General features: G+C 39.3%; 1 protein-coding gene across 2 annotated transcripts; it reads right to left on the bottom strand.

Moving 5' to 3' along the window:
• Positions 1 to 22: 22 nt before the first annotated feature.
• Positions 23 to 11,012, bottom strand: LOC111221223. 2 transcript variants are annotated; one of them, XM_022744589.1, is made up of 14 exons: positions 10,935 to 11,012; positions 10,381 to 10,506; positions 9,949 to 10,042; positions 9,252 to 9,392; positions 7,640 to 7,792; positions 5,573 to 5,624; positions 3,884 to 4,054; positions 3,378 to 3,551; positions 2,038 to 2,166; positions 1,198 to 1,265; positions 1,048 to 1,081; positions 911 to 947; positions 647 to 720; positions 23 to 176 (listed from the first exon to the last, which is right to left on the bottom strand). In XM_022744589.1, exons 1-14 carry the CDS (start codon positions 10,969 to 10,971, stop codon positions 126 to 128), a joined length of 1,341 nt encoding a protein of 446 aa, XP_022600310.1. In that variant the 5' UTR covers positions 10,972 to 11,012; the 3' UTR covers positions 23 to 125. The 2 variants fall into 2 exon arrangements, with proteins under 2 accessions (XP_022600310.1, XP_022600312.1); XM_022744591.1 differs by having other exon boundaries at positions 2,119 to 2,166.
• Positions 11,013 to 11,302: the final 290 nt, after the last annotated feature.

The raw sequence follows: 11,302 nt of genomic DNA, 5'->3' as shown, positions 1-11,302 counted from the left end.
AAAAAACCCAGAGACTCAGCAATGAAGTCTGAAGCTTTTTATTACAGAGAAAGAGGCAGATCCAAGCCTCATAATGAGTTTCACAAGAGCAGAGCGATCCTGGTCAAGCTGGACGCTCACATTTATTACTCTGTAACTGGAGTTACGTTCAGGTCCCCCTCAATCACTATGAAGCCCTGCACACACAACACAGTATCAGGTAGTATTCAGGCAATGTGTAGTCTCTGGTAGATGGAACTAATATAATAATTGGTATATGACACACATTTGGAACATAATGTAAAGTAGTTGATAGTAATTACTATATCAGTGTTTAATAAAGTAAGAAAAAGGGCAGTGGAGTTTAGTTTTATGTGCAGTAAATAAACTTATTAAGCAACATCATTATATTAGCTAGTATTAGCTAGTACTCTACTACAGTAAAGTGTCTGCCGTCTCCTGGCAGACAGCAGTAACAGGGGAGGTTTTCAGGCTGGGAAACTGTTACTGTTTATATCTGAAGAAGCAAAGAACTGGTGAAATCAATCAAAAATGATAGTATAGATTATAGCACAGTATATCAAGGTACAGTATATTGAATTCAGTACAGTATACTTGTAGGCCTATTTAGTACAATGTAAGATGCAGCAGCTGTAAACACACTCACGTCATAATAGTTGATCTTTTCATGAGTGATTTCCACACCTTTAGGTAGAGGGAGGGGTAGTCCAACACTAAACCCTACACACACACACACGCACACGCACACACACACACACACACACACACACACACACACACACACACACACACACACACACACACACACACACACACACACACACACACACACACACGCACATAAACTAAAGGCTTCAAGTGAATGTGGACAGTGAAGTGAGACTGTGTAATTTAGTGTGTTAGTGCTTACACTTAAAGAGGGTTAGGGTACCGCTCCCAAATTTGATCTGAACAGAAACAACACACCACACACTGTTATTTCTCACATCTTCATTGTTCTTATTATTAAGATATGTTTTTAGATACATTACAGCAGCATTTCCTTACCAGAATTGTTGCAACCCAGCTATTAGCTTTACAACTGAAAAAGAAAAAGATTTACTGAGAGTTAATTCTAATGAAGCTGTAGCCTATACAGGGCTACACAGTACCATGCTGTAGTATAGAGTGTGTGAGTGTGTGTATTTGTGCTCTTACTTAATGTCTTTAGAGAGAAGAACCAATTTGCTTCTCTTGATATCGATCTTCATGTTAGCCTGACAGCTCTGGAGGAGACAAACAGGAGAGAGTTTGATCATTTTGTTGCAGAGGAAGAAGACTAAGGCGGTTGTGTAAATGGTATATGGACTGTACTTATAAGTTTTCTAGTCTTAAATACCACTTAAAGCGCTTTATAATACAAGCCATAATCACCCATTCACCCATCACACCCATACATCCTCACACACTGATGGAACAGCCATCAGGGGTGATTTGGGGTTTAGTTTATTGCTGAGGGACACTTCAACATGTGGACTGGAGGATCCAGGGATCAAAGCATGGACCCTCTGTTTGGTGGACAACCTACTCTACCTCCTAAGGCATAAATCAACTAGAACCATGTGGCTCTGTGATGATTGGCTCACAACCAGAGGTTTTCAAAATCTGACATGGTGATCTACAACTGATCTACAACTTGAGCTCTATTGTTTTTTAGTCTGTATCTGTTTCCCTATAGTCAGGCTGTCTCATTACCACAGCTGATTACAGCTGATTACAGCTGATTACAGCTGCTGTCTGCAGTGTATCATAATGTTCTGTTTCACTGTCATACTGAAGGAAACTTTAAAAAAGGAGGATTCTCTATGAAGTTCTTCAGACTCTGTTTCTCATAAATGTAATAAATGAATAAGTTCACAACAGAAAGGACAGGATGTTAAGTGTGATTTTCAAATAAATTCTATCTGTTCTGTGAGATGGGCAATAAAACACTGCAGCTGGGGATTGTTCAGTTCAGTGTGCATGTGCGTGCGTGCGTGCGTGCGTGCGTGCGTTTACAATTGAATGAGGTTCTTGAGATGGTTTTTCCAGAGACTGGGCTGTGGCATTCATGTTGACAAAGAATCCTTTGTGACTCACGGTGATGTGCGGCGCCTCAGTGAGCTCCAAAGTAAAAGCACCCTTCAGCTGTTATAGAAACACAGCATCAGAAGGAACACTAGCAATAACAGTGATGCACACCAGACCTGAAGATTAAAATACATCATATAATATGATTTATAAATGTGAACATAGTCATAATGAATGCACCAAACACCTGGAGCCTGAATGCTGAGTAAACTGTGACCTGCTGTTGTTAACTGCAAACAAAAGGTTTTTTATTGTTTCAAATATTTTGAATTGACTTAATTGAGTTGTGTTCTTACATTATCCCACGTTTCCATCAATTCTCAAACCAGAGGAATCTGTGATTTTAATCCTGGTAACGTTTCATTGGTCGCCTGTCAGTGACATCATATCCTCTATGATCATGTGTCAGTGTGTTTGTCTGACAGAAGCTCAACATTGACTTTTATCTAGTTTTAAGCCACATACACTTTTTACACCTTGGTGGTTTTCAGCTCTGTATTTGAACCAGATGAAGGATTTTAGTCGTCGGACGTCTGGATCTGAAGTTATCAGAGAAACAAGCTGAGGAAATGTTAGACAGCTCAGCTCCCAGCTGCTGGAGACGTCCTGTCCTGTGTCTGAGCGGGGGATATATATATATATATATATATATATATATATGTATATATATACATTTAAATGTGTTTAAATGGTTACTATGAAACTGTCTGACATAAATTGTTTCTGCTTACCACAGAATGTTTTGCATGTTTCAGAACAGCATTTAACCCTGAGTTCCACTGCAGAGGAGATGATGAGAGGAGGAGCAATGGCAAGTCATTTGACAAACAAACTAAATGCTTCAGTTTTATCTCAAACTATAAGTCTAGACCATCAAATGTGGATTAACCTGTGGTTGAAAATAGTCCCCAACAAAGTTGCTGTTCCCTCCTGTTAGTTTGGTAAAAACTAAAGTGAGCAGGTATAGCTGGCTTTTATTGTGAAGCAGCTACAGGAAGCACAATATATTTTGTCTCAGAGGTCAGCACTGACAGTGATAGCGATGCACACCTCCAACTCCTCAAAAACACAACCAGCTTCTTTTACTGTGTCCTGGTGTTGTGTGGAAACTGGCTGTGTTTGTTTGGCTGCACTGGAAACAGATTCATCAGCTGCTCTGATGCTGGATTTCTGACAAAGCAGATGCTCAAACACTTCTGTAATATGCTGGTACCATGGTAAAAAGGTGAATAAAGGTCCCATTAGCTATTTTTTTTAGCTTTCCTCACCCCTGGGATGGTGGCGTTAATGGGTCCTGAGTCGTAGAGTGACATGCCGGCACTGTTGAAGACGGACTCAGAGATGCCCACATTAACCATCCTGTCACTTTTGCTGAAAACTGGATTTGTACCTGTCCTTAATGATGCCATGTCCACAGTCTTCCCCTGACTATACACCAAAGCCTGAAACACATAGATCACTTCAGTATAGTACAGGTTACAAACAGCAGTGGAGGAGGAAGTACTCAAGTACCAACACTACACTGTAAAACTACACCATTACTCACCACTTAAAAGGTTACTTAAGTAAATCATGAAATGTATGAAAACTGCCAGTGTGAAGATCTGAGGCTGCAGAATCACTAACATCTGTTTATTTCTCAAACTACTTGTTGTGAATCTTTCCATTTAGAGACCTGAGGTATGAGAGTGGGGATTAGTTTCTGGTGTGCAGGTGGCAGCTTGTGTTCAGGATCATGGTGACGTGTAGCAGACTGGTTGTGTTTGTTTCTCACTTTGAAAGACACGTCAATGCTGCTGGAGGTCACTGTGATGTCTTCGCTCAGAGTGTAGTCAAAGTTGAGGTCGATGCTGTAGTTCTCGCTCTTAAAGTTCTGCACCATGATGAAGTTCCCCAACATGGTGTTGACTTTAGGCACAGCATATCTCCGGACCAAAGTACAGAGCTGCAGGCAGACAAACAATCCTGTTGTCAGGTAATCAGCTGTATTTCACTCTCAGTGTCAGATACCACTGGGTTTAAAGCAAATCCTGAATCAGATTTTTTTTTTTTTTACATTATGAGTTTGTGTTCCCATTTCACCAGATGCTCAGGAGGGTCACCAGATGACACAGAACTGAGCTCTGTGTTTACACCAGGACAGAACGTAAAGGGTCTTTATTTTAATCTTCTGTTGAAAATACTTTCCTCCATCTCCCCTGCAGAGCTCCTCACTGGTCTGAGTAACAGATCAGAGGAACACGTTCTTTATCTTTTTACAGTGTAAACCAGCACACCATGGAGAGTTAGGATTTAGTGGTCCAGAGGAAAGCCACATGGACTCATCTGTTTCTGTTCATTTTTAATTCTTGGTCTTTAAGTGTAGAATTAGTGATAATGTTTCATAAAAATATTCAGAAAATCAAACTAAACTGACATGAATCCATTAAACATCCGACATGGTGTTGCAACTAGAACAGACTGCCAAAATATCAAACTTTCCTGGTTTGATATTTTCAGGGTCAGTTCTGTGTCTGTTGTTTATGTCCAGCAGTGACGACTGACGTTCACACTAGATGATGAAACTCACAAAGTGTCACCGCTTCATTTATTAATGAGAGTCTCAGTTACCTTTGTTGAACCAACCTCCACTTATTATAAAGCTGTAGATCAGGGGTCGACAAGTCAGTTATTCCTCAGGCCAACTTTTTTCTAATCCATTAGACAGCGGCCAGAACATAACTGAAGTCTAATTTAAGATATTGATAAAAATGCAACTGGAATAGACTTTGTTACTGTTCACATATGTGAAGCTGCGGCCAACAGTCACAGATAGAGGTGGGGGATCTGGTAAAAAAAAAATCATATGATAATATTATGGTTAATCGCAACCCATGATCTTTGTGATGATCTGCATTCTGTTTCTGCTCTGATTTTATTGTGAAAGTCCTGACCGGAAGTTTTGATTCCTGTCTTTCTGTCAATTTGACGCTTCTTTCAGATGTTTCCCCGCTCGCTGCTGCTCTCCACCCGCGATGCTGTTCACTGACCGTGTCACGGCCAATCACACTTTTTGCTTTGTTAACATGGAGTATCTATTTGTACAGCGCTGTTATTTATTTATGAGCTGTTATATGTAAGTGTTTTAAATTGAAAGATCAGTGGCTGCTGACGAGCAGACACTGCCCCAGCTAACACTGCCTCTGGTTGTCACTCTGATCTCCTCAGAGACCCTCTCATGGTGGTGATGTCATTTTCAATAGGTGGAGCTTTTATACACATTGATCTGTTATCTTGAACATAACCTGACGGGCGGGTCAGGAGGTCAGCATCAGTTACTATAGTGATTTACCCCGGTAACAAGTAAACCACCACCGTAGGACTGAAAACCCAGAGTTAAGGCTGAAGCTACCTGATGACATCACACCCTGGGGCAGTCCAGACCTCTAGTTTAGTTTTGTTGAACACTCAAAGTGGAACAAACCTGTCTGATGAAGAATTGATGGAAAAGTGCTACAGATGTGTCCAAAACAGCCCTAAAAACAAACAGCGAAAATCATATCAGTCAATCACATTCAGATCATTAATACACAATATGATCAGATAAAACATTTTGATGTATCATTACAGATTGAGCTACCCAATAGTCAGTCAAGTAGGTAAAATTAACCCCGCCTTGCTGTGACATTAAAGTGATGAACGCATGAATGCACCAATAATTATAATACATTAATACAAGTACTTTTAGTAACTCAAGTGTATTGCAATGATATTTTTGTACTGAAATAATAAGATTTTAAATTTTAAATAATTAGAAAATTTGATAATTCTGTGGTGTTAAAGACACCATTGAACTGTTGAATTGTTTCCCCTTGAACCAAACCTTATTTCTTATCTCAGTGATGCTGCTACAGGCCTACACTGCTGGGGACTCCCATGATGCACTGAGCTCATCTCTCTCTCGGAGTGCATGCTGGGAGTGAGGTGTGTGAGTGAGTGAACGGGTGACTGATTTTTCTTGCTCTTTCTTTTTGATTTTTTAACAAACAAACAAATGAGCGATGAGGGGAAAGGCAGCTATGTGTGTTTTAATTATTTTATTTGTTTTTACTCTAGTTTTTAACATCCCACTCATAATGGGTGTTTTTAAACTGGGTGTTTTAAATGTAAATGAGTTAGAGAGGCAAGAAAGAGAGCTTTTATGTATGAAACGCTAAAAAATTATGTATTTTTCTTACAAGAAACGCACAGTGATTTTACAAATGAAGCAGAATGGAGGAGGGAAGGGGAACACAACACTTCTCTGAGTGGAGGAGTGGGCTTCCTCTTCTCCAGGGCTTTTAAACCCAACTCACTGGAGGTCCCACACTTTGTTGAGGGGAGGTTGCTTTAAATCAGAGCTCAGTTCGACCATTTTAAAGCTGTTTTTATCAGTGTTTATGCTCCAACAGAGAGGAAGCAGTTTTTACTTAAAATTCATGATGTTTAAAATGGTTCTGCCTCTGAGGATTTTTTATTCTTCAGAGAACCATTGATCAGTGTGGCCAGGCTGGATGTCAGCAGTGATACTACACCTAGCCTGATGGGAGCGCTGATACGGTCTGGGAACCTGACCCTGCGACAGCTGGTGGATGCTGTGGGGCCGGCGCTGAGCGATGCCCAGGCCCTGGGCTCTCTGCTCGGGCCGGAGTCTGTCTGGGTGGCCCAGAGGATCCTGGGGCTCTGGGCCTGACCCTCCACTGTGTGGTCACAGAGACTTGGACAGAATGGACCAGGCCCTCAGTGGAGGATTTTATAAGCCCCCCCTGAAGAAACGGACTGGTGACCTCCAGTGGAGGATTTTACATGGTGCCTCTAATGCTTTTATTTCTGTTCTTAATCCTGCTGTTTTAAACAAATGTCCAATCTGTAACCAACATGAGACTGTTCCATGTTTTTACTGAGTGTAAGAGACTCACTGAGCTCCTCTCTCTTTTAACATTGGTTCTTAGTCTCTTTTACATTGTTTTTAACCAGAGGGTTTTTATCATGGGAGCTGGCTGCAACAAAGACAAAAAAAAACAAGTGGCAGCTCCTGAAGTTCCTCTGAGGAGAAGCAAAGATGGCGATTTACATTAGCAGGAAGAACAGAATAGAGAACAGAGAAGGGCGGGAGGCCAAGACGGCGCGGCAGGTAAACCTCAGGGCCAGACTCTGGGTAGAGTTCAGGTTTTATAAACAAACAGGAGATTTAGAGAGTTTTAAAACAGTTTGGTGCCACAAGAACACGAACGACTCTGATGGACTGCATTTTGCACAATTTTTAACTTAATAATTTATTTAAAAAAATGTGATTTGCACAAGCACTTTATTTTAAATGAACTCAATGTTTGAGATGATGAATATGTAAATAGTGTTTTTTTAAAAAATAAAAAAAACATCTCTTTCTGTCTCTCTCTGTCTCTCTCTCTCTCTCGCCCTCTGATCGTGCAACTGCATGATGCAGATCTGCCACGACAACACTCATCATTTTTTATAATTATTATTTGTGTCATGTGTAGTCTTGTGTTACCCTGATATCCCATTGGAGCTTGTGGCAATGTTTTCAGCACTGACTTGACAGTCCGGAAGCTCAACATTCAAACGTCCTTGCTGGGTTCGGATCAGTCTCACTCCAATCTTGGTGCTCACGCCGCTTCCTTCAAAGGCAATGGTGTTGCTGTAACTGGAACAGAAAACAAATCAATTACTTGAGTTTAAATAGTTTCTCCAGTGATCAGTGCATTGAGATGATGAGACTTTAGCTGAAGTGACCGTATATCCTCATAATGTGTTAAAGGCGACATGAAGTGACATGTGACTCTTGCTCGTGATGTGCAGAGAAGTGTTAAATTTGTATAATTTTGAATGGAGTTGCCTCAGTGGTTCACCTGGTAGCACGTACCACATAGGCTCAGTCCTAACTGCAGAGGCCACCCTCTCTCCCCGACTCTCCTGTCTACCTCACTGTGCTATAACAATAATGGCAAAAGAAGAGAAACTTTTCTGTTCTCTCAGGCTGCATCACTTGTAGATTTTAAATTTTATTTTGCTGAAGTCTTTTTTTTTATCATCATTTTTTAAAGATTTTTTGTTTTTCATTTTATTTGACAGTCGATAGCAAAGAAGCCACAAAGGTCCCCTGCAGGAATCCAACTATGGATGTTGGGTTTATGAGTCATGTAACCAGAACTGCAGCATGAGTCATGGTCAGAGTTTGACCACCGTCATGTGACCACTTGGCGTGACTGTGGTTCTGGTCATAGTCGATGAGAATGATCAAGTACATTGAATTGTACACGTTGAATTGAAACATGTTCATTCAATTGTTTAATTTTGTAGAAAAAAAACTAATCACAGACATTCCACAAAACTATTATTATTTTACTATTATTATTCAAAACACCAACCTTCTGGCTTTAAGAAACATAAAAAAAAGAAAGACAAGTGTTGTAGTCAGTCACAATTGCTTTTTTTTCCGTGATGATTTATCTTCTTGAAGAAGTTTTATAATCCTCTCCTTTGTTTAAACTGACATCTCTCGTGTTGGAGCCATGATTCATGTCAATCCACTCTTTTTTAACTGCAGACTAATTAGCAGATTTAATCTGATGCAGGTGTTTGTTTTAGAACTACAAATTAAAGGCTGATTCCATAATATTTTCCTCAGAATTGAGTGATTCCATATTTTTTCTTCTGCTTGATCTAAAAAAGCAATTGTGACTGACAACAACAATTTTCTTTCTTTCTTTTTTTATTGTTTCTTAAAGCCAGAAGGTTGGTATTTTGAATAATGATAACTTTGTGGCATGTCTGTGATTAGCTTTTTTCTACAAAATTAAACAACTGAATGAACATCCTCCAAGAGTGGTGATTCCATCATGTACAACTGCATTTACACTGCAGCAGTAATAATACACTAACGGCACATTTCCTTACCTGATGATTCATGACAGATGAGCATAATATGGTTCATAATCATCTAGACTATTAAAATTACAGGCCAAATCATCAGTAAAAAAAATCAATTTCCGTTGCAGCTGAAGGATTCTCATTACAATGATTTGGTCACCGGCACTGCAGTTTGTCTCCTCAATCATAAACTGTGGAAAATAGTTTAGGAGCATTTGTGTTTTTATACGTACATATTGCCAAATAAACACAGATTCACTTCTGTCCCAAGTTCCGCGGTGAAATGCAGGTCCTTGATTTCAAACTGGGGACCAGAATTCTCAACACCAACAACGATTTGAGCTGGATCCACTGTCAGATTAGTTAATGTCAATCTGAGAGGGTGGAGGGGGTGGGGGATGGACAAGGAGAGTATGAGGATGTGATGAAAATCTAAATCATCATCATTTTCCAGTACTGTTTACGGCTTTTTTACCAGTTGCCCCTAAATGTCTTTACTTTCAGTATTGACCTCTATATAGACAAGTTTTCATTGTTAGAGTCCGCCATCAACATTATCTACTGTATGTTTAAACATGTCTCACCATAATGGTTACCTATGATTTAACAGAACACCAACAAGAAAAAGAAAAAAAATGGAGAATAACATTTTCAAAAATTGAATTAATAGAGATAAAAAAATTGAATTAAAAATAAAATGAATAAATTAAAACAAACAAACAACTAAGCAAGACAAGAAACATAATAATAATTGTAGGAATAATGTGATGGAAACTCAGAGCTGCCACAAGAAAAACGGATCAGTATCAAGTAACGTGAAAAGTTGATTACAAAAGTTATTACAACATACAAACATCATGTTATTATAACAATATATTATTCATCACATTATAACGTGATAACAAGTATATTGTTATTCTGTATTTTTACCCTTTGATGCTGCATTCTCCAATTGCCCGTGTCCATACAAAGTCTTGGGGTTTGTTAATCAGCTCATCCAAAAACGTGAGAGCAAAATCCTTCACTGAAAAGACAGTACAAGTACTTACAGACTTACAGACTGAGATGAGAAACTGGATGAGGATGTCTGTGTGTGTGTGTGTGTGTGTGTGTGTGTGTGAATGAGAAGATGAGTTTTGATAAGTTTGTTGTGGTGACATTTAAAGCATTACTGTATGATTTAATCTTCAAATGGTTCGAGTCAGTGAGTAAATCTCAGGTAATGTTGTTATTGTTGAGTTTTTGACAGGTACTGTATGTTTCAGATATAAAAGTTTTGTCAGCTTTATAAATGAAAGTGTTTTAATGTGTATTACTGAGGTACAGTGTTTAATGTGGTTTCAACAGTGTGTGCAGATTTACAAGCAGCCAGTCCTTCGTTTGTGATTCGCACTTTGATGCCCGTCAGATTGTCGGCAGTGATGAAGGGAAACAGGGAGACCAAGAAGAAGAGGGAAAACAAACAGGAAGTCATCCTGAGCCAAAAACCTGAAACACAAGAAGAAGAATCGACATCCTGACACATTGAGTGCTAAGAAGACATTTAAAAATTCTCTCATATAAAGGTTCAACAGGGAACCTCAAGGTTTTATCTCACATGAAAAAACCTTTTACTTCAAAAAGGTCAGTCAGTGGTGTGTGGGTTTTTACTAATTTCATTAACTTAACATAAGTAACAAACAACAGCGTTATTAAATGAGGTTGCTTCAGCTGGTTATAAAATGATAGTTTATAAATTTGGGCTAAATGAAGACATGGCCACGTTGCTGTTGGTCAGTGTTGGTTTTTCGGTTACCACAGGAATACTGTCCATCGTGTTCATTTCCAAAACAGTTAACAGTAAAACAATCAAAGTACTGAAATACAAATGGAAACTTTCATCACTTTATAAAAACCTTTTAATGCAGCAACCTTACCTGTGGCTTGTGTGTTTCCGTTTCCAGCTATTGTCATAACTTCTTCAAACTCACCACTACTTATACACGTCTCCCTCATCCAGAGGATAAACTGCACCTTTGAGTCGCAACCACTTCATTAAATACACATATGGTGCCTGTGCGTGAGCTGCTATCTGTTGAAACATTCAAATTACAACTATGAGTATTTATCTCCTCTGACCTTGAGTCAGGTATTAGCATAACAGCAAAGCAGTAAATTACAGAAGCCAGTTAAAACTCAGACAACGTTGAACCAGTTATTCAACCTACAGGACTGTATTCTTTTGTTTTCTCTCTGCCTCCGTCCTTCATGGCCTTCATGTCTCCTCTTTCATTCACTTCCTTGA

Source organism: Seriola dumerili, unplaced genomic scaffold, assembly GCF_002260705.1.
Source record: "Seriola dumerili isolate Sdu_G_001 unplaced genomic scaffold, Sdu_1.0 BDQW01000081.1, whole genome shotgun sequence".
NCBI classification, from domain to species: Eukaryota; Metazoa; Chordata; class Actinopteri; order Carangiformes; family Carangidae; genus Seriola; species Seriola dumerili.
Note: the sequence above shows the minus strand (reverse complement) of the source record. Positions and strands in the feature narration are given on the sequence as shown.

Coding starts and splice junctions, on each gene's coding strand:
- LOC111221223 (XM_022744589.1), bottom strand. CDS start 10,971: ATGACAATAGCTGGAAACGGAAACACACAAGCCACAG. Junction 5,625..7,639: donor AGCTCCAATGGGATATCAGG/GTAACACAAGAC, acceptor GTTTGTTTTTAG/GGCTGTTTTGGACACATCTG. Junction 721..910: donor TACCCTAACCCTCTTTAAGT/GTAAGCACTAAC, acceptor GTGTGTGTGTAG/GGTTTAGTGTTGGACTACCC.